The sequence below is a fragment of the Gopherus flavomarginatus genome, chromosome 6, assembly GCF_025201925.1.
Source record: "Gopherus flavomarginatus isolate rGopFla2 chromosome 6, rGopFla2.mat.asm, whole genome shotgun sequence".
Lineage (NCBI taxonomy): Eukaryota > Metazoa > Chordata > Testudines > Testudinidae > Gopherus > Gopherus flavomarginatus.
This window is the reverse complement of record NC_066622.1, coordinates 140,725,588-140,747,781: the sequence shown is the minus strand read 5'-3', so window position 1 is coordinate 140,747,781 and position 22,194 is coordinate 140,725,588. Positions and strand designations below refer to the sequence as shown.

The 22,194-nt window shown below is 43.3% G+C and overlaps 2 protein-coding genes across 5 annotated transcripts in view; both read right to left on the bottom strand.

The window, feature by feature from the left end:
• Positions 1-1,617: 1,617 nt before the first annotated feature.
• ALDH18A1 (aldehyde dehydrogenase 18 family member A1) overlaps positions 1,618-22,194 on the bottom strand; it is a 134,482-nt gene continuing 113,905 nt past the window's right edge. For all 4 annotated transcript variants that reach the window (XM_050958793.1, XM_050958795.1, XM_050958794.1 and 1 more), the window contains 6 exons: positions 20,725-20,862; positions 20,403-20,598; positions 20,127-20,248; positions 8,434-8,620; positions 7,994-8,089; positions 1,618-2,597 (listed from right to left, as the gene is read on the bottom strand). In XM_050958793.1, coding sequence (XP_050814750.1) covers positions 2,416-2,597; positions 7,994-8,089; positions 8,434-8,620; positions 20,127-20,248; positions 20,403-20,598; positions 20,725-20,862 — 921 coding nt within the window. In that variant the 3' untranslated portion in view covers positions 1,618-2,415. The remainder of the gene's footprint in view (positions 2,598-7,993; positions 8,090-8,433; positions 8,621-20,126; positions 20,249-20,402; positions 20,599-20,724; positions 20,863-22,194) is intronic.
• The window catches only part of ABCC2 (ATP binding cassette subfamily C member 2), a 529,482-nt gene continuing 522,180 nt past the window's right edge, over positions 14,893-22,194 (bottom strand). Inside the window, exon 31 of the mRNA XM_050958759.1 lies at positions 14,893-15,569. The gene's annotated coding sequence lies outside the window, so the exon portion shown is untranslated. The remainder of the gene's footprint in view (positions 15,570-22,194) is intronic.

Genomic DNA, 22,194 nt, shown 5'->3' with positions numbered 1-22,194 from the left:
GGGAAATGTAGCAACTCTGGCAGTGAAAGGTCAGCTGCTGCCATTAGGGTCCCTGGGCCGTATGGTGACCAGACACCAAGTGTGAAAAATCAGGACAGGGTCAGGGGTAATAGCAGCCTACATAAGAAAAAGACCCAAAAATCAGGACCCTCCCTATAAAATTGGGACATCTGGTGACCCTACTGGGCCGGAACCCAGAGTAGAGGGTGGGCCTGGGTTCCCCTCAACCTGCCACTAAAGAAACATCTCCTGGGAAGGGAAGATGGTTCCCTGTCAGGACAGGAGACTCAACTGTTCTTGAATAAGCCTGCAGGGACAACAGAGACTGTGGGAATTCTCTCAGCAACCTCCTTGCTGGTTTATGATGAAAAGGACTCAGTAGACTGTACCCTAGCCCTAGAGAGAGGAGGACTACATGGAGGGTCACAGTGAGCCTCTGAAGCTAGCATAAACTGCCTGGAAGTGTGGGACCCATGGGGACAAGGTCAGAGCTCTGCTACAATATGTATTTGATTCCTTTAGCCAATTTCAAGTCTCGCCTTTCTTTCTTTTTTATAAATAACTCTTTAGATTCCAGATACTAAAGGATTGGCAATAGCATGATTATTGGGTAAGATCTGAGTTAATATACTGACCTAGGTGCATGGCTGGTCCTTTGGGATCAGAATACTTTTGTTCGATGAAATTGGCTTTAAGTAACCACTCTTCATTAAGTCTAGTGTTTTTGGTGGTGATACAAGAACTGGAATGGCTAAGGAGACTGCTTTTCTGACCTCTTGTTAGCCAGTGTGGTGAAATAAGTTTACTTTTATTGCTGGTTTGGTATATCTTATGGGAAAATAACCATCAGTTTTGGGGTGCATCTGCCTTATTTCTCAGCAGTTTGTCCTGAATTTGGTATTCTGACTTGTGACCCACAGAGGCACAGTGACACCCTCCATCTGATCTCCTTTGTCAGACTCCCAGGTGTGCCCCAGCTGCCTCTAGCAGCCAACACTTAACTTCCCACCTCTCCCCAATCCTTTGCTTCCGAGCTGGGGAGATGCGGCTCTATCTCCCTATTTAGCGGTGGGGAAGTTCACAGTTTTCTGGATCACTGGTTGCTAGTTGTCCACGTGTGGTCACTGGATTTGCCATTGTCTTCTCAAGTGCTCCACTGAGATGGGCCATAAGGCCCCAGATGTCCAGGCACCATTCACACCTGTGTCTTAGCCTGCCCCAAGAGCAAACAGTTTCTTTTTCACTCACTAGGTAACAATGCAGTATACAGGGGAAACCGAGGCACACATAGGCATCATAAAAATATTACAAAAAATTCCCACTTTGTCAAAGATGAGAACAGATGAGGTTCCTAAAATGAAGTCTAAATTTAAAAAAACCAGATGCATCTGTAGTTTGGAACTGAAGTACACGAGCCCGTAACCCCTCTTAGCAGAATTAGGCTGTATTAAACATACTGGTTTTTTTATTTTGTGAAAAGTTAAAATAACAAAATGCATGGGTGAAAAGTTTAATCATGGGACCAACAGCCTCCATATATTTGGCATCCTTAATTAGGGGAACTCGCCAAAGAGAATTACAATTTTATATCAAGCAATCCACACATTAAGATCCAAACCATTTTGCAATAACTTTATTTTGAAAAACAAGGAAATTAAAATATTGTTTCCATTCTCTTTTTGAGGTTATCATGTTTCATATAAAATCCAAGAGCAAAAATATTTGTTACAAATATTCGTAAAAGGATAATGAAATCGACATAATATACAACTATGAAATTTATCCATATTAGCAATTAAAAGAAATCAGATTAAAAAGGATCTCTTGGTCAAAACATTGTTATACAGTTGGAATATTCATTCAGTTGTGTTATTTAACATTTAAATACAGACAAAATATTTGTTACAGCACTTCTGAATTTTCAAAAGGTGCCAAGATCCTAAGGCTTAAAGACAAGTTCAGAAATGCCATATCTTCTCTCTGAATTGAAGAGTTACAGAAAAGGAAAAGAGATATTTTAAACCAACAGGTAGGCATTAAGAACAAATGGCTCCACCCCTAAAACCAAGCACACACATACTGTACCACAGAGAGCAAAGAAAGGAAAGAAGGCAGAGGAGAGGCTTTGAGTCCTTTCTACCGTTTGAGAGAGCAGGGCTGTGGTATCAGGGTACCCTGTCTGCAACAGCTGCATTTGTTGCTATACAAGGAAACAGTGAGCAGGAGCAAGAACTCTCAGGCACAGATATGATCAGTTTGTCTTAATTTTACTCAGTGATCAAGAAAAACCTGGAGGAGCCAAAGTGTAGAGACAATGTGTCCAAAGGTGAAGTACAATATCCTCCCCAGAGAGAGCTCTGAAGCCTGAACATCCTCAGTAAACATTTCACACTCATGTGCTCTTCTCAGATGCTCCTAGATGGTGTTTCTCTGAGGGAGAGGAAGGGTCTCATGAAGAAACTTCATACTCCCATGCTCAGAGAAGTCAGAAACAACATGATTCTCCCCCTTCAGCAACCACTTTGTAGTTAATAGCCCCTCAATTCCCACTGGCCCACGGGCATGGATACGAGAAGTACTGATTCCAACCTCTGCACCTGCAACCAAGAGGGAGGTTTAGATACAAAATGATAAAAGGGAGTTTTGTACAGTTAGCTCTTTGGTGGTAGCATTTTCTGCCTTCAGTTATAGACTCAGACTCATAGGTCAGAAGGGACCAATCTGATCATCTAGTCTGACCTCCTGCACAAGGCAGGCCACAGAACCCCACCCATCCAATTTTATAACAACCCCTATCCCAGGACCGAGTTATTGAAATCCTCAAAAATGGTTTGAAGACCTCAAGCTGCAGAGAAACCACCAGCAAGCGACCCGTGCCCCACGCTGCAGGGGAAGGCGAAAAACCTCCAGGGCACCTGCCAATCCACCCTGGAGGAAAATTCCTTCCCGACCCCAAATATGGCGATCAGCTAAACCCTGAGCATGTGGGCAAGAGTCACCAGCTAGTTCTATAATTTACTTTCTTCTAAGAGGGAAAGAGAAAAGCCATTAGCTTGTCTTTCCCATTCCATTTTTGCAGGGTCCAGAGCAGTATTGTTCAATTTATATTTTAGAAATTAAAGTAGTATTAAACTGCAGATGTGTATTTTTATTCTTCTTCCTGCCATCACCATCACAAAAGTATCTTTTCTTTAACATTGTTCCTATGGCTCTTGTCACATTTCATTTTTCAAAAAATGTTGAGTCCATAAACAGATCCCAATCTGGCATCTTAATTAAGAAAAAAAAATCCTAACGTCCTATAACTGAGACTGAGTTGGTGTTTGAGTGTCTTGTCCCTTCACGCTCTGGGGCAGGGTCTGCCAGGACATGAAGTAATGATATTTATACCATGAAGCAGCAGCTGCGGCCAGCAGTGTTCCAGTTGTCAGAGTCGGAGCAGCTACAGAGACAATTTCCTATAGTTGTGCTCCAAACAAGAGTGCTTCCTCCACTCTCTCTCTGAAAGTCCCAGAAGCCTGGTGAGAGGAGGTTGGTACTGCTGCTTCTTTAAGCACAAGAGCAGTCATGCAGTTCCTCTACAGCACTGCCTTCTCTCTCCCCCTCACTTCAGTTCTGACATTTTAGTAGCCAGTAGCACTGCCTGCTGAAGTATGTGAGAGTTTGGATGGTAAGATATTTATTTATTTCTAGTTCTACCAACAAGATGGATAAAAACTGTTTTAAAAAATTAGAATTTGATTTAAATAGGTTTACTTTTTGAAGTATTTAAAATTAAATTTATGACCTGTGGTAAGCAAAAATGTATTATAATCTAGTAAAATAATTTAAGTTAAATGAAGATAATATTCAAGCAGTACATGCTTGCTGCAGAAGTTTTAAAGAAAGTCAAACCACTGAACTAGTGGAAGTCATTGGCTAGATACCTGGTGCCAGAGTTTGTTGCGGTGCTAAACCAGCTTTTGACAGCAGCAGCCTCTTCTGCAGATGCAGAAAGAATATTTTCTATATTTCAGTTATTTTACTGTGTCATGGCTACTTCTTTCAAAGTTGAAAGACTAATTGGAAGAATGAAACAAGGTTTCCTGCTTTTTCAACTCCCAATCTATGAATAAAGTATGAGTTCTGAGAAGATGAGATTATTTCTAAAATTTTCAATGACTTGGTGACTAGAAACAATCAGTTCTAACTACAGATACTTGCTTTAATAAATGAGTTAGTTTTGAATAGGAAACATGTTTTGATAATTTTTTCATCTGATTCAGCACATTTAAGGTTGCTTTACTAAATAAACCAATTTTAAAATGCTGTTTTTGTGCATTTTAATTGATTCTAATTTCCATATAAATGGAGTTTGACAAATAATGAAAAATCATTCAGATTTTAAATCAACTGATCCTAGCAAATCCTTGAGAAAGTGGCCAGTGAAACCATCTTGGAACTGAAACTAAGAAGAATGCAAAATGGAATAAAAAATTGTGATTTTTAGGATATGATCTCTCTTGAATCATAGAACTGGAAGGGACCTCAAGAGGTTATCTAGTCCCGTCCCCTGCACTCATGGTAGGACTAAGTATTATCTAAACCATTCCTGACAGGTGTTTGTCTAACCTGCTCTTAAAGGTCTCCAATAATGGTGTGACACACTATCTCGGGGGAACATCCTGCACCTGTGTTCATCCTTAAATGATGGTGTGGTGTCCAATGCAAAGTTTGTCATGTCAGGGGTCTTCGGAAGGCTCATGATGCACAGAACATTGAAGTTCGAGGTTGTAATTTTATATATATAGTTATGAGGCTGAAAATGTATCCTCATGGCTTAAAACAAGCCCAGGCAAAACTCTCCAAGAACAAAAGGGCAGTTCACACCTCATCAGGGCATGTATGGGACAAAGCCAGCCCAGTCTCACAGGAACAAACGACACTGGCCTAGGCAGCAACAAAGGATCTGTTGAACTCTTGAGTGAGTCACCCCCCTTCCTTTGGTCAGCTGGGGATACGATGAAGTAATGCTCACCTGACCCTGAAGGCGGGGGAGCCAAGAGGGAAGAAAGGGAGAGACATTTGCCATGCTTTTCCTCCTCCATCTATAGACATCACCACCAAGTGACTGAAGCACTGATCAAAGAGAAGAGCCTGGCTGAAAGGCAACCATCCAGCCTGTGGTGAGAATCACCTAAGTTTGTAAGGGCACTGAAAGTGTTAAGAGCAGCTTAGACTGTGTTTTGTTTTTATTTCATTTGACCAAATCCAACTTGTTGTGCTTTGACTTATAATCACTAAATCTTTTGTAGTTAATAAATTTGTTTATTCTACCTGAAGCAGTGCCTTTGGTTTGAAGCGTTTCAGAGACTCCCCTTGGGATAACAAGCCTGGTGCATATCAATTTCTTTGTTAAATTGACAAACTCATAAGCTTGCAGTGTACAGCGGGCATAACTGGACACATTGCAAGACTGAGGTTCCTAGAATTGTCTGGGACCAGAGATATTGGCTAGTGTCATTCGGTTGCACAATCCAAGCAGCTTACATGCCAGAGGCTGTGGGTGAACAGCCCAGGAGTGGGGTTCTCACAGCAGAGCAGGGTCAGGCTGGCTCCCAGAGTCAAGGATTGGAGTGATCTAGCAGATCACCGGTCCAGATAAAACCAGGTGAACATCACCAATGGAGATTCCACAACCTCCCTAGGCAATTTATTCCAGTGCTTAACCACTCTGACAGGAAGTTTTTCCTAATGTCCAATATAAACCACCCTTGCTGAAATGTAAGCCAATTGCTTCTTGTCCTATCCTCAGAGGTGAAGGAAAAACATTTTTTCTTCCTCCTCCTTGTAACAGCCTTTTACATACTTGAAAGCGGTTATGTCCCCCTCATCTTCTCTTTTCCAGACTAAACAAATGAAATTTTTTCAATCTTCCCTCAAAGGCCATGTTTTCTAGATCTTTAATTATTTTTGTCGCTCTTCTCTGGACTCTCTCCAGTTTGCCCACATCCTTCCTGAAATGTGGTGCCCAGCACTGGACACAATACTCCAGTTGAAGCCTAATCAGTGTGGAGTAGAGTGGAAGAATTCTCGTGTCTTGCTTACAACTCTCCTGCTAATACAGCCCAGAAGTGTGGTTTGTTTTTTGCAACAGCGATACACTGACTCATATTTAGCTTGTGATTCACTGTGACCCCCAGATCTCTTTCTGCAGTATTTCTTACTAGGCAGTCATTTCACATTTTGTACGTGTGCAACTGAATGTTCCTTCCTAAACTGAGTACTTTGCATTTGTCCTTATTGAATTTCATCCTATTTACTTCAGATCATTTCTCCAGTTTGTCCAGAACATTTTGAATTTTAATCCTAGCGTCTAAAGCACTTACAACCCCTCCCAGCTTGGTATTCTCTGCAAACTTTGTAAGTGTACGCTGTTATGCCATTATCTAATCATTGATGAAGATACTGAACAGAACCGGACCCAGAACTGATCTCTGTGGGACCCCCCTTGTTACGCCCTTCCAGCATGACTGTGCACCACTGATAACTACTCTCTGGGAACAGTTTTCCAACCGTTTTGCACCTACTTTACAGTCGCTCCATCTAAGTTGCATTTCCCTAGTTTGTTTATGAAAAGGTCATGTGAGACAGTATCAAAAGCTTTACTAAAGTCAAAATATACCACATCTACTGCTTCCCCCCTATCCACAAGGCTTGTTAACCTGTCAAAGAAAGTTATCAGGTTGGTTTGACATGATTTGTTTTTGACAAATCCATGCTGACTGTTACTTATCACCTTGTCGAGTATCAGACGGGTAGCCGCGTTAGTCTGGATCTGTAAAAAGCGACAGAGTCCTGTGGCACCTTACTGACTAACATAAGTGTTAGTCTATAAGGTGCCACAGGACTCTGTCACTTTTTACTTATCACCTTATTATCTTCTAGATGTTTGCAAATTGGTTGCTTAATTATTTGCTCCATTATCTTTCCGGATACAGAAGTTAAGCTGACTGGTTTAATTCCCTGGATTGTCCTTATTACCCTTCTTACAGACTGACACTATATTTGCCTTTTACCAGTCTTCTGGAATCTCTCCCGTCTTCCATGACTTTTCAAAGATAAAATCGCTAATGCTTCAGATATCTCCTCAGTCAGCTCTTTGAGTATTCTAGGATGCATTTCATCAGGCCCTGGTGAGTTGAAGACATCTAATTTGTCCAAGTAATTTTTAACTTGTTCTTTTCCCAACTTAGGCTCTTCAGATCCTACCTCATTTTCACTGGTATTCACTATGTTAGATGTCCAATCACCACCAACCTTCTTGGTGAAAACTGAAACAAAGTCATTAATAATCTCTGCCATTTCCACATTTTCTATTATTTCCCCCCCTCATTGAGTAACAGACCTACCCTGTCCTTGGTTTTCCTCTTGCTTCTAATGTATTTGTATAATGTTTTCTTATTACCCTTTATGTCTCTAGCTAGTTTGATTTTGTTTTGTGCCTTGGCCTTTATAATTTTGACCCTACATACTTGCGTTGTCTATAGTCATCCTTTGTAATTTGACCTAGTTTCCATTTTTTGTAGGACTCTTTTTTGATTTTTAGATTATTGAAGATCTTGGTTAAGCCAGGGGGTGTGTATGTCCTGTGCTCAGCGTCAATGGAGCATCAATTTTGCTTGGGGGATCTAAATGCTACTGTAATTTAGCAACATTCCATCTCTGTTCTTCAGTTAATCTGGATGGTGATCCTGCCCCAGTTCATTCCATCCACCATACAGACTGTCTCCTAGTCCTATTGGGTAAAAGGTCCAAGTTTCTACTTTTACTACAGTACCTTCTGTAAAACCTTTTTCATTGGCAGGCAGGCAGCACTGTGATCAGAGAAGGGGCAATCCCATCCTCCAGGATTCAGGCAGACATCCTCTATCATACTTAGGGAAAGAGTGAAAATCCCAAATTCAGATCCCCAGCTGCAAGCAGCACAAAATAATTCCACTCAATCCCTTACCAAGTCCAAACCGATATCCATCAGAGAATCGGGTGCTGGCGTTCCAGAACACACAGGCACTATCCACATGCTGGAGAAAGAACTCTGCCGTTTTCTCTGAGGGAAAGAGAAAAATCTGAACAGACACAGATGGAACAAGGCACTCATACCACATAATGAGTGCATTATGAAAACCTGAACAGATGTAATGCAATGTGAGACGCTGTTAACTGAGCAGCCATGACCAGAACAATGCTCACATGCCTCTCCACAGCACAGACATCAAACATAAAGATCTGCAAACAGGAGAATGAGGGACTAGGTGGAGGAGGAAATAAACTACAAAGTTCCCCACCTCTTGTAGGTAGAGCTACTATTGCAGGACAGGTTAAAATGCATTTCATGCACCAGGTGTCTGATAATTAGACTGAAGATTGAATAGAGTCATTCAGGGCACTAACCATTTTCTGTGATGATAACATCTGTGTGTGAACTTCCGTACTTGTGGATATGATCAATTGCCTCCTGGACACTGTCCACCACCTCAATGCAACACTCTAAATCCCCATATTCTGTGCGGAGAGATTTTACTTCTGAAGGGCTGAAAGTCAAATACGAGGCAAACTTGGGACCAGCATGAATCTTCACCTGCAAGAACAGAGGATCTGATAGTACTGATCTTTTTTTAAGTGTCTTCCAAGCAGAGTGGCCACTTCTCAATCAGATTCTTACTAGAAGCAGTAAGCCAACTGCAGCATAAAGTTCTTAGCTTATCTGGACTCCTGAATGGAGTTTTATGTCATTAGCTGTAGGAGCAATTTCAGGGAACTTGATGGCCAAGGGTACTAGTAACAGGATATAGTCTGAGTCATGATGGATAGCCAACTGAACATCAGCTCTCAGTATGGTGCTGTAGCTAAAAAGGCTAAAACAATCCTTTGATGTTAAATAGAGGAATATCAAACAGGAATAGGGAAGCAGCATTACATCTAATACAGCATTGGTGAATTCACAACTGGGAGTACTGTGCCCAATTCTGGTGTCCACATTTCAAAAAGGGACTTTGGAAAATTCAGTGATGAGCTACAAAAATGACCCAAAGTCTAGAAAAACTCACTGTACAACAAGAGACTCCAGGCACTCAACCTATTTAGTTTACCAAAATGAAGATTAAAAGGAGATTTCAATCAGGCCCGAATGTCTTTCTGGAATATATGCTTTAGTCCAGTGGTCCCCACCCTTTTTGTGGCCAGTAGCACATTCATGTTTTCAGAAGAGTGTGGCGGGTGCCAACAATTTTTCAAGGCTTATTTTGCATTTGTACATTAAATAATATGAAAATCATATTTAATATTACATAATTTATGAATCCATAAGATAAAAAAGGTAATTGTACATGAAAAAGGTATTAATTACATTATTCATCAATTACTCTTTCACCTTATCATGTGAATTTGCTCTTTTTTTTATCTACCTGTAAGGAAAATTAAGGAGTTTTTACAAAATAAATATCACAAACAGTTTTCATCTTAGTTCTCTGTCCCCGGCTGGCGCGGGGCCAGAGAAGCTGCAGCCCTGTGCTTGCCGGGGACAGAGAGCACCAGCGCCTATAGCCCCGGAGTTCTCTGTCCCCGGCAGGCGCAGGTCGGGGCTTCTTTCCCCTGCTGAGCGCTTGGCGGGCACACATAAATGCCCCAGGGGCTGCCATGGCGCCCGTGGGCACCGTGTTGGGGACCACTGCTTTAGTCAAACATAAGTTACTGTGTTCAACACAGGAATAAGTGAATAATGTTCTCTAGCCTATGTCACAAAAAAGAGGTCAGACTAGATGATCTAACAGTCCCTTCTCTCTTAAGATCTATTCTTTTAAGCACAGTTTCTAACTATCTACATAGAAAAAAGATATCGGACTAGTCTACCAGACAAAGGCATAACACAATCCAAAGTCTGGAAGATGAAGCTAGACAAATGCAAACTGGAAATAACATTAACAAGGTTAATTAAACATTTGAACAAGTTACTAGTCATTCCTCTCGATTTTAAAGAATTTAAGTGATGAAGGTCTAGTTCAACCACAACTTATCAGGCTTAATACGTTAATTGGTTGAAATTCTATGACTTGGTCTACATTACAAAGTTATGTAGATGCTATGCAGCTTGTGTCGACCTAGCTGTGCATCTGAGTCTACATTTTAATTTGTCTCCCACCGATGTAAGCGCCCCGTTACACCACCTCCTTGAGCATTACAGAGCTTTGGTCAACATACTTATGTCAATGCAGTGCGAATATATATACTGCATTATTTATGTTAACCCTATCTGTCCTCCAGCTGTAGAACTGATAAATGAAATTGTTTCACTTTATTAATGTAACTTCTGTTCACCATTCACTACACTTGCCTATACTGTAACTTCTGTTCAAATCCCATTTTAAAACACTCCATTTTGTAAAAGCTTCCTCCAACCTTCATTTTTGCAAACCCTGCTGTAATCTTATTAGTTTAGTTTAGATGTGTGAATGAGGTATGTATGAATGATGGAATCAACCTCCAGCCCCAGCCTGTCCTGATGAGATAAAGTTCAAATACCAACGGCTGAAGACCTAGACAACAGCCCTAAACAAAGTAAGAAGCATCCACCCTAAAAAGAAAAGGACAACAGAACAACAGAAGGAAGATCAAAGTCAGGTCCAAGGCTGAAAGTCACGCCTGCAATTGATGGGTGATCAATCTAAACCCAGAGGCAGCGTGACACAGCAAGACCTATAGACTTTGAATCCAAACTAAAAGCCTATAAAAAAGAAGGGTGAGATGAGAGACTCTGGGTAACATTCTGCTGCCAACATGGAAGAACATCAGTGCCTGCCCAACAGAGATCCAGCTCAGCCTTGTGCCCAGCTTTCCTGGCCAGTTAGCTGCCACAAGCCACGAACCCAAGCTGCAAAATCAAGCCATGAACTTAAGCTATCTTCAGGACTGGTAACTATGCAGCAGCTGCAGAACATCTGATGAATATGTGTGTGTGTGTGTGTGTGTGTGTGAATATGTGTGTGTGTATGTGTGTGTATAGGTATTAGGTATAATGTGTGTGTATAAGAATTAAGATATTAGTTATTAGTCATAAATTGTTATCATAATAAATGTGGCATCTTTGCCTTGTCCCCTTTAATAAGATCCTGCTGGTTTTTACTGGTCTAATATAATTGGTACAACACAGCAGCTGTCCCACAATGCCCTACACCAATTGCTCTGGTCACCATTGTGAACTCCACCACTCGTGGGTCATGGAGTCCCCTTTAAAGCCCTGCAAATTTTTGAAATTCCTTTTCCTCATTGCCCAGCCTGGTGAGCACAACAAGCAGCTCTCCATTGTTGAGTGGAGCTGTTCAGCTGACTATGCTGGCTACACATTCCTGCCTGGAGTAGACAGGATATACTGGATCCCCTGTGCTTGTGGAGGAGAGAAGGCTGTGCAGGCACAGCTCTGAACCTGCTGTAGAAACATTGACAGCTACAAGAAGATTGCTCAGGGATGCAGGACAAGGGACATGACAGGGTCAAGGAGCAGAGCTGTGTGAAAGCCAAGGAACTGTGCCAGGCACACCAGAAGGTCAAGTGGGCCAACAATCAATCTGATGCCAAACTGAAGACCTGCTGCTTTTACAAAGAGCTGCATGCCATACTCGGGAGACTCCACCACCCACACCACTATGGATACCTCTGAGTATCCCCAGTCATGGGCCAATGCAGTGAACAGCATGAAGGAGGAGGACTTGAAAAAGGAGGAGGAGTATGGAAGACAAGCAACTAAGGGATCCAGCTGTGCAGCAAGCCAGGACATGTTTTTGACTCTATCACAGTCCAGCCAGTCTAGCATGGGCAAGCCCAGTGAAGGGGAAGGAAACTCAGGCAAGTATGTAAATTTTCAATTACAGGGATGGCAGCCTCAAAGTAGCTGGACACATCTTTTGTCTTTTCATTAATTTACTTGTGCTACAAGAGGCAGTGGTATAACCAAGAGAAGTTGCTATCAGCTTTTCATTGCCCTCTAGAGTGAGGCTGAGTGTCCATGTGGAACAGTTTGTTCATGTACATAGGGATGCCCCTTTAATCTTCCTGAGAGATCACAGTGAAACTTTCATGGAGGTACTCTGCAATCCTCTGCCAAAGGTTCCTAGGAAAGGCTGCCTTATTTCTTCCTCTGCATTAGGACACTTTCCCATGCCATCCATCGATAACTTCAGCAGACATCATTGCAATACACAGGCTAGCAATATAGGGTGACAGGTAGCTTTGGGATGCCAGCAGCAGCTGTGCTCTCTCTGCCTCTGTTACCCTCAGGAGTGAGATATCAGCTGAAGTCACCACTGTCTGTGGAAAACGGTGCCAGTGCTCAGTGCCATTGCCCTATGCTACTAAAACCATGCAACCAAGCAATGTGAAAGGTGCCTACTGGTGGAATCTCTCAGGCAGCAGGTGAGAGAGCTACAGGAGGAGGTGGCCAGGCTGAGGAACATCCATGTCCATGAGCAATTCCTGGACAGTATCCATGTGGAGACAGCTGACGGTCCTGTCCCAGTTGACAGGACTACCGACACTCCAGTGGAGGAGGAGATGCCTCAAGGTGTATCTGACACACCAGTGGAGGAGGAGGCTCAGGGTGGACACAGCCAGCTGGTTACTTCTAGCAGCAGGCAGTGCTCCATTGCTGCTGCAAACCCTCCTGTTGTGGTAAAAGATAACCATTATGCTCTTCTTGATACAGGAGAGAAGAAATCAACCCCAGCAGTTAAGGGGGCGAAGCCTCGTACCCCTAAGGCTGGGAGGTCTGCTGCCACCACTGATAAGAAACGTAGGGTAGTGGTGGTTGGAGACTCTCTGCTGAGGGGGACGGAGACACCCATCTGTCGCCCTGACCGTTCATCCCGGGAGGTATGCTGCCTGCCAGGGGCCCGTATCCGAGATGTTACAGAGGCTTTGTCGAGGATTATCCGGCCTTCTGACTACTATCCCATGCTACTCATCCATGTGGGCACAAATGATACTGCAAGGTGTGACGCTGAGCAGATCAAGAGTGATTACAGGGCTCTGGGAGTACGGGTTAAGGAGTTTGGAGCGCAGGTGTTATTCTCTTCGATTCTTCCTGTTGAAGGTAGGGGTCCGGGCAGAGACAGATGCATCGTGGAGGTGAATGCCTGGCTGCGAAGATGGTGTCGCCAGGAGGACTTTGGCTTCCTCGACCATGGGATGCTATTTGAGGAAGGACTGCTAGGAACAGATGGCGTTCACCTTTCGAAGAGGGGAAAGGCCTTATTTGCGCACAGACTGGCTAACCTAGTAAGGAGGGCTTTAAACTAGGTTCGACGGGGACAGGTGAGCAAAGCCCACAGGTAAGTGGGGAACAAGACCTGGGAGATGGGTTGGAAACAGGAGGGAGCACGGGCTATAATGGCAGAGAGGAAGGAGGGTCAGGGCAAAGCTGGGAGGCAAGATCAAACCAGTATCTTAGATGCCTTTATACAAATGCAAGAAGTATGGGTAATAAGCAGGAAGAACTGGAAGTGCTAATAAATAAATACAACTATGACATTATTGGCATTACTGAAACTTGGTGGGATAATACACATGACTGGAATGTTGGTGTGGATGGGTATAGTTTGCTCAGGAAGGATAGACAGGGGAAAAAGGGAGGAGGTGTTGCCTTATATATTAAAAATGTACACACTTGGACTGAGGTGGAGATGGACATAGGAGACGGAAGGGTGGAGAGTCTCTGGGTTAGGCTAAAAGGGGTAAAAAACACAGGTGATGTCGTGCTGGGAGTCTACTACAGGCCACCTAATCAGGCGGAAGAGGTGGATGAGGCTTTTTTCAAACAACTAACAAAATCATCCAAAGCCCAAGATTTGGTGGTGATGAGGGACTTCAACTATCCAGATATATGTTGGGAAAATAACACTGCGGGGCACAGACTATCCAATAAGTTCCTGGACTGCATTGCGGACAACTTTTTATTTCAGAAAGTTGAAAAAGCTACTAGGGGGGAAGCTGTTCTAGACTTGATTTTAACCAAAAGGGAGGAACTTGTTGAGAATTTGAAAGTAGAAGGAAGCTTGGCTGAAAGTGATCATGAAATCATAGAATTTGCAATTCTAAGGAAGGGTAGAAGGGAGTACAGCAGAATAGAGACAATGGATTTCAGGAAGGCGGATTTTGGTAAGCTCAGAGACCTGATAGGCAAGGTCCCATGGGAATTAAGACTGAGGGGAAAAACAAGTGAGGAAAGTTGGCAGTTTTTCAAAGGGACACTATTAAGGGCCCAAAAGCAAGTTATTCCGATGGTTAGGAAAGATAGAAGATGTGGCAAAAGACCACCTTGGCTTACCCTTGAGATCTTGCGTGACCTACAAAATAAAAAGGCGTCATATAAAAAATGGAAACTAGGTCAGATCACGAAGGATGAATATAGGCAAATAACACAGGAGTGCAGAGGCAAGATTAGAAAAGCAAAGGCACAAAATGAACTCAAACTAGCTATGGGAATAAAGGGAAACAAGAAGACTTTTTATCAATACATTAGAAGCAAGAGGAAGACTAAGGACAGGGTAGGCCCACTGCTCAATGAGGAGGGGGTAACAGTAACGGGAGACTTGGAAATGGCAGAGATGCTTAATGACTTCTTTGTGTCGGTCTTCACTGAGAAGTCTGAAGGAATGTCTAGTATAGTGAATGCTTATGGGAAGAGGGTAGGTTTAGAAGAGAAAATAAGAAAAGAGCAAGTAAAAAATCACTTAGAAAAGTTAGATGCCTGCAAGTCACCAGGGCCTGATGAAATGCATCTTAGAATACTCAAGGAGTTAATGGAAGAGGTATCTGAGCCTCTAGCTATTATCTTTGGGAAATCATGGGAGACAAGGGAGATTCCGGAAGACTGGAAGGGGGCAAATATAGTGCCCATCTATAAAAAGGGAAATAAAAACAACCCAGGAAACTACAGACCAGTTAGTTTAACTTCTGTGCCAGGGAAGATAATGGAGCAGGTAATCAAAGAAATCATCTGCAAACACTTGGAAGGTGGTAAGGTGATAGGGAATAGCCAGCATGGATTTGTAAAGAACAAATCGTGTCAAACTAATCTGATAGCGTTCTTTGATAGGATAACGAGCCTTGTGGATAAGGGAGAAGCGGTGGATGTGATATACCTAGACTTTAGTAAGGCATTTGATACGGTCTCACATGATATTCTTATAGATAAACTAGGAAAGTACAATTTAGATGGGGCTACTATAAGGTGGGTGCATAACTGGCTGGATAACCGTACTCAGAGAGTAGTTGTTAATGGCTCCCAATCCTGCTGGAAAGGTATAACAAGTGGGGTTCCGCAGGGGTCTGTTTTGGGACCGGTTCTGTTCAATATCTTCATCAACGATTTAGATGTTGGCATAGAAAGTACGCTTATTAAGTTTGCGGATGATACCAAACTGGGAGGGATTGCAACTGCTTTGGAGGACAGGGTCAAAATTCAAAATGATCTGGACAAGTTGGAGAAATGGTCTGAGGTAAACAGGATGAAGTTCAATAAAGATAAATGCAAAGTGCTCCACTTAGGAAGGAACAATCAGTTTCACACATATAGAATGGGAAGAGACTGTCTAGGAAGGAGTATGGCAGAAAGAGATCTAGGGGTCATAGTGAACCACAAGCTTAATATGAGTCAACGGTGTGATACTGTTGCAAAAAAAGCAAACATGATTCTGGGATGCCTTAACAGGTGTGTTGTAAACAAGACACGAGAAGTCATTCTTCCGCTTTACTCTGCGCTGGTTAGGCCTCAACTGGAGTATTGTGTCCAGTTCTGGGCACTGCATTTCAAGAAAGATGTGGAGAAATTGGAGAGGGTCCAAAGAAGAGCAACAAGAATGATTAAAGGTCTTGAGAACATGACCTATGAAGGAAGGCTGAAGGAATTGGGTTTGTTTAGTTTGGAAAAGAGAAGACTGAGAGGGGACATGATAGCCGTTTTCAGGTATCTAAAAGGGTGTCATCAGGAGGAGGGAGAAAACTTGTTCATCTTAGCCTCCAATGATAGAACAAGAAGCAATGGGCTTAAACTGCAGCAAGGGAGATTTAGGTTGGACATTAGGAAAAAGTTCCTAACTGTCAGGGTAGTTAAACACTGGAATAGATTGCCTAGGGAAGTTGTGGAATCTCCATCTCTGGAGATATTTAAGAGTAGGTTAGATAAATGTCTATCAGGAATGGTCTAGACAGTATTTGGTCCTGCCATGAGGGCAGGGGACTGGACTCGATGACCTCTCGAGGTCCCTTCCAGTCCTAGAGTCTATGAGTCCAGCATCTTAAATTTTGCTTTTTGTAGTGAATACACAGACAATGGTACATCTGTGCATTTTATCTTCAGCTGCTGCAATTGCAGCCTTCGGAGTCTCCCCCTCCATACCCATGGAATGCCTGAGCCAGATAAGGAGGAGAAAGATGACGACTCAGGATGACATGTTGAATAAGATCCTGCAAACCAGGGCTGCATCAGACCATGAGCACAGGACCTGGAGAATGAACACTGCAGACAGCCTTGGACAAGAAATGAGTGGAGAGGAGAAAAGCCCAGAAGTCCTAGTAGAAAAAGGAGAGAGAGAGATGCACTGGGACATAACGGGGCTTCTCAGGCAGAAAACACAGATGCTGCAGACTCTGGTGGACCTGCAGATTCCAGTGTCCTGGACTCACTTCCCTTTGCAGCCCATTGAGAAATCAATATCAGAACCTCCCTATACTCCCCTACCCCAACTTTCCACGCTGTATCAGGGTCGCTGCACTACCCCCACTGCTCTATTCTGGGATACATTAAAGACAATTACAGCATCACATACATCAATCGTGGCTTCCACAGGTCAGTGTATGTGTAGCTGAAATGGATATAAGTTTTCTATCCCTTTCCTAAGTTCTGTCTTCTGAATTTACGATTGACGTTTTTATTGTATTTGATTTAAAATTGCATAGTAGGGTTTTTTCCACTGATTTTGCTACAGAATAAAATTATATTATTTGGAACATAAAGATGAACTATTAGTTCACAGCATATGCTGCCGAATGCTCAGCAGTTCTGAAAGTGACCTATTGCCAGTTGTCACGGAGTCACAAACCCGGTGCTCTGGAACTGCTCTGTATGAAGCCAGACAGGACTCTGGTGTAGCGTGCCTCCCCTCCGAGTTGCACTGTTGCCAAGGCATGAAGTCTTTTTGGTTATGGCCTTCCTGGGTCTGATCTCTGAGCATTCAGTACCCCTGTTTTCACCGTGCACTTCCCGCAAAGGGTCCCCCTGGACGTGACACCTGGGGAAGCCAGAGAGGCACTGTACCCTAGGCTTTGCAGTCAACAGTGACTGTCAGCCAGCATTGTAAAACAGAAGGGTTTATTAGTTGACAGGAACATAGCATAGAATAGAGCTTGTTAGCACAGAAAGCAGGACCATTCAGCAAAGTCCATCTTGCGGGGAGGAAACCCCAGAGCCTTGGGGTCCTGACCCTCCCCATCGAGTCTCAGAAGAGGAGACTGCTCCGCTTCCAGTGGCCTGACCTCCAATACCCTACTCTGGTCTTTATCTTGCTTCCTGGGCCAAGTGTCACCTCGTCGCATCTCCCTTCTGGTTCTCAGGTTATGAAGGGGATCGGCCATTGCCTATGTGCATGCAGCTGGAGCAGTCTCACCTACCCCCGAGGGTCTCAGCAAAAAGTCACCTCCCCACACTTATCCCCACCACCTAGGCACTGGTGTAATACACAGGGAAACTGAGTATTCATGCAAAACATTAAGGCTCATGTATAACATGACAAGGGGAAAAAAACAGCTTTGTCACACCTGTTATTGCACAGTGTCCGACAACTCACAGGATCATTCACAAACACAATTAATAGGTACATTGTCAAATGTAATATCCCTACATGTACACCAATCACCACACGATTCTTATCAGGCCACAAAAGAGCAGGGCCGGGTACAGCACACTACAGCAGTGATGGGCAACCTGCAGCCCGACAGAGTAATCTACTGACGGGCTGCGAGACAGTTTGTTTACATTGACTCTCTGAAGGACTGGCTGCCTGCAGTTCCCAGTGGCGGCGATTCACTGTTCCCGGCCAGTGGGAGCTCCGGGAAGGGGCGGCCAGCCCACGCTTCTGTCACTGTCAGTGCACTCTTAGTTTGGTGCTCCTGAGCTGGAGGTCTGGGGCTAGATTCGCATACAGATCCAGGAATGTGGCCTCGCACATCTGAAAGTTCTGCAGCCATTACTTGTTATCCCAAACAAGCATTAAAATGCTTGTTTCCTGGGTCCAAAAATGGTGCTCTACCTATTGCAGCTGCTCCTGAAATGCCACCAACAAGCTTGAATTTGTTCTTGCCCTGTCCCACAGCAATCTAGCCTCCAAAGAATCATGTTTTCCTCTCATTCAGTTCTTCTTGCAGCTCTGCAGACACTACAGCATTGTGCATCCTGTGCTTGCAACATTCATGATAATAGTGCAGAGCTGTGCAGGCTCTATGCTTCTGTCAGAGATGGCAGTTAGCAAGAAGGACCGTGCGGGTTTGTGAAATTTTGAAAAAAAAAAGTGCAAAAATTATGGGATACAGAAAATGGTACGGGATGGAGACAGTTGTAAACTGGGAAGTTGACTCCATATCCCAGTCACACCTGCACGACTTGTTTCAGCCCCATCATGCATTGCCAAAACTTCCCAAGAGACAGCATGCTGAAGGATAGCAAGTTGAAGTGGGATACCTACCCATGGTGCACCATACTCTGCATCAATACAAGCAGTCCTGGTGAGTATGTGAACTACTGACACAAGGAGCCCAATATGCAAATACACAGGCGATGTGTTAACTGTGGCAGCTGTATGATATTATAACTTGAGTTGACAAAAGTTTGTAATGTTGACATGCCCTAAATCAGAAGTGTTCCTTCTTGTCTTAAAAAAAATTCTAATAAGTATATGAAGAATTGCCAATATTGCTCACTGACTAGCTACACTGGACACATTATTGTGGACCACCAGGACTGGCATAGTTAACGTTTAGACCAGCTTTCTGTTTATTGTTTTCTTAATACGTACTTTGGAATTTGTTATCAGGGCACGTGGCTCAACTTCTCTTTAACCGTTTATTTCTTGCGTTAATAATCACAGCCTGCGCATTCTATAAGCATAACATGTCATATCATCTAATGTTCACCAACACGCCAGGTCTAACTTGGGTGTAGAATCCTGCATTTCTCTGCAATCCACAGCATTTTAAAAATGTCCCTGTCCACAGACTTCTAGTATCACCTGCTGGAACTGCAGTACCAGTTTGAAATTCAGGAAATCCTTTATTAGCTTTGCTCTGTTGCTTCTGCTGAGACACTAGAGAAGCAGGATGGGCAGAAGCAAAGACATACTAGCTCAGTGGTTTGAGCATTGGCCTGCTAAACCCAAGGTTGTGAGTTCAATCCTTGAGGGAGCCATTTAGGGATTGGGGCAAAAATCTGTCTGGGGATTGGTCCTGCTTTGAGCAGGGGGTTGGTCTAGATACCTCCTGAGGTCCCTTCCAACCCTGATAGTCTATGAAAAGTCACATACTAGCATAATGGGGTTGGGGGTTAAACGAATGGGGAGCAGGTGCAAGAGGAAGGAATAGGAGAGTGGTAGGAAAAATGGGTAAGGATCAGACAAAGAAGAACAGACACCAAAAGAACGAGTGCTGGCCTGGTGGGCTAGTAGCAGCATGTGGAGAAGGTCAGGACCAATAGGGTCCCTTGCTCCTAATTCCAGGATGTGCAGAGAAGGGAACACATGTAGCCCAAGGGAAGGAACAGGATTCATGTTATTCACAAGGGACCACCTAAGGCTTAGCAGCAGCATGAGTTCTGAAGAAACTACTTCCAGGCTCCCCTCTATGCAGCACCTTGGGTGGCAGGGAGAAGCAAGGAGCCCCGATGCTCACATCTCCGGATGGGATGACATTTGCAATACCATCATTTGATTATAAGCCACTAGAGAGATGAGCTGCACATCACTGCTTTCAGTCAGTCCTTCTGTCTGCCAAGCCAAATTACTAACCAAAAGTGATTCTCTTTACTAAGTGAGCTGTGCTTGACTAACCTGTTCCACTCTCAACATGTCGATGATCTGGTCAAACAAGGGTGTTCGCAGCAAGTCTCGGTGAATTAATAGTGTTTCCAGAGCATTACAGGCAGCAGGATATTCACACTTTGAATCTCTGACTGGTGTTGAAAAATGGACAATTGGTTACATACCACTTCACATTAGAAAGGTGTTGAAAAGCATGTGAGCAGATTCAGCTTTGTTGACCATATCATGCATTCCATATCAAACTCAGTCTAACTCATGAGAATGAAAAGGCATCTCTCATCTTACCTATTCTGGTGACCTTCTCTACACTGGCCTCTGTATCCACGTATACATGGCAGATCCCTTCACTGTGCCCCATAACCGGGATTCCTTTAGCAGCTTTCTGGATATCCCTAACCAGCTGAGAAGAGCCACGTGGAATGATCAGGTCTATCAGTTTATCCAAATGGCAAAGATCTTCTACTTCCTCTCTGGTGTTCACCTGGAGTAACCAAGCCAAGACACTATTATAGACTTTGAAGGACTTTGAGCATGGTATCATCCAGAAAGTGCTGTATGTATAGTGCACACACGGCGACAAATCCTAGATTAATTTCTAGGCACTCACCAGCTGCACTGCATCCTTGACCCCATGGATGGAAAGTGCTTCTTGTGTTAGATGGTGAAGGATTTGATTGCTATGTGCTGCCTCTTTCCCTCCTTTAAGTAATAAGCCATTTCCACTGGCAATGGCCAAGGCAGACACCTGTCAGAAAAGGAGAGAAGAGATTAGAACCCAGAATACATCTATTAATACAGACATAAGATTCACTATCTTCTCTCACTGAGGAACTGTTAGGCACCAACCGCACACAGTTCCTTGGCTGAAAATGGAAAGTATTGCAGAAATAAATCTATAGTTTTCAAAGTACTGTTGGCAAGGGGCCACGTGCTGGTGGATATGTCAAGTGACATGAGAACTTTGGTATGAGGTATGAGATGAACTGGATAATTGTGTGGGCCATCTTCCTCAGGAAAATAAACTTAAGTGTAAGTTTGTTAAATGAATTGACTACTTTCCCTACCCTTCCATGGGATGTTAAGTGTTGAGCTTTTCAAAAGTGTTCGAGACTAAAGTGCATTATTGTGAAGGATTAGAGTTAACCCATGCTCCCTTAGAAAAGAATTAACTTAGTCAACTGCTACCTGAGAAAGCGCCTACTTTAGACAGGAATTAAAATGTTCTTTGATATCTCAAAGATTACAAACAGAGACTGATCATCATGAATGAGTCCGAGAACTGACTAAGTGGCAACTAATGGTGTAGGTCAGGGGTCGGCAACCTTTCAGAAGTGGTGTGCCGAGTCTTAATTTATTCACTCTAATTTAAGGTTTTGCGTGCCAGTAATACATTTTAACATTTTTAGAAGACCTTTTTCTATAAGTCTATAATATATAACTAAACTATTGTTGTATGTAAATTAAATACGGTTTTTTAAAATGTTTAAGAAGCTTCATTTAAAATTAAATTAAAATGCAGAGCCCCCCGGACTGGTGGCCAGGACCCGGGCAGTGTGAGTGCCACTGAAAATCAGCTCATGTGCCGCCTTCGGCACCCATGCCATAGATTGCCTACCCCTGGTGTAGGTTCATGTGTCAATACTACTGCATTGGATTACGTTCTTAAAGCAAGATTCTCAAATCCACTATGGGCACTTTGCTCCACTCATTCTGGACAGTGGTGGCCAATGAACAACTCCCCCGAGTGGGGAACATCATCTTCTGTGTGTTGCCTAAAATAAACAAGTTATCATAGACCTATTAGATATAAACTAAACTATAAAAAAGAAACGTACAACTAGATGTGCCTTGCATCACCATCATCACTTTGATTTTATTTTTCAGAGATTAAAGGCCAGAAGGTAGCATTAGAGTCTCTAATCTGCGCTTTTATAGAACACAGGCCACAGAATTTCACCCAGTTACCCCTGTATTCAGCCCAGTAACTTGCTGAACTACAGCATATCTTCCAGAAAGGCACTCAGTGTCTATTTGATAACACCAAGACATGGAGAATCCACCACTTCCCTTCGTAGTT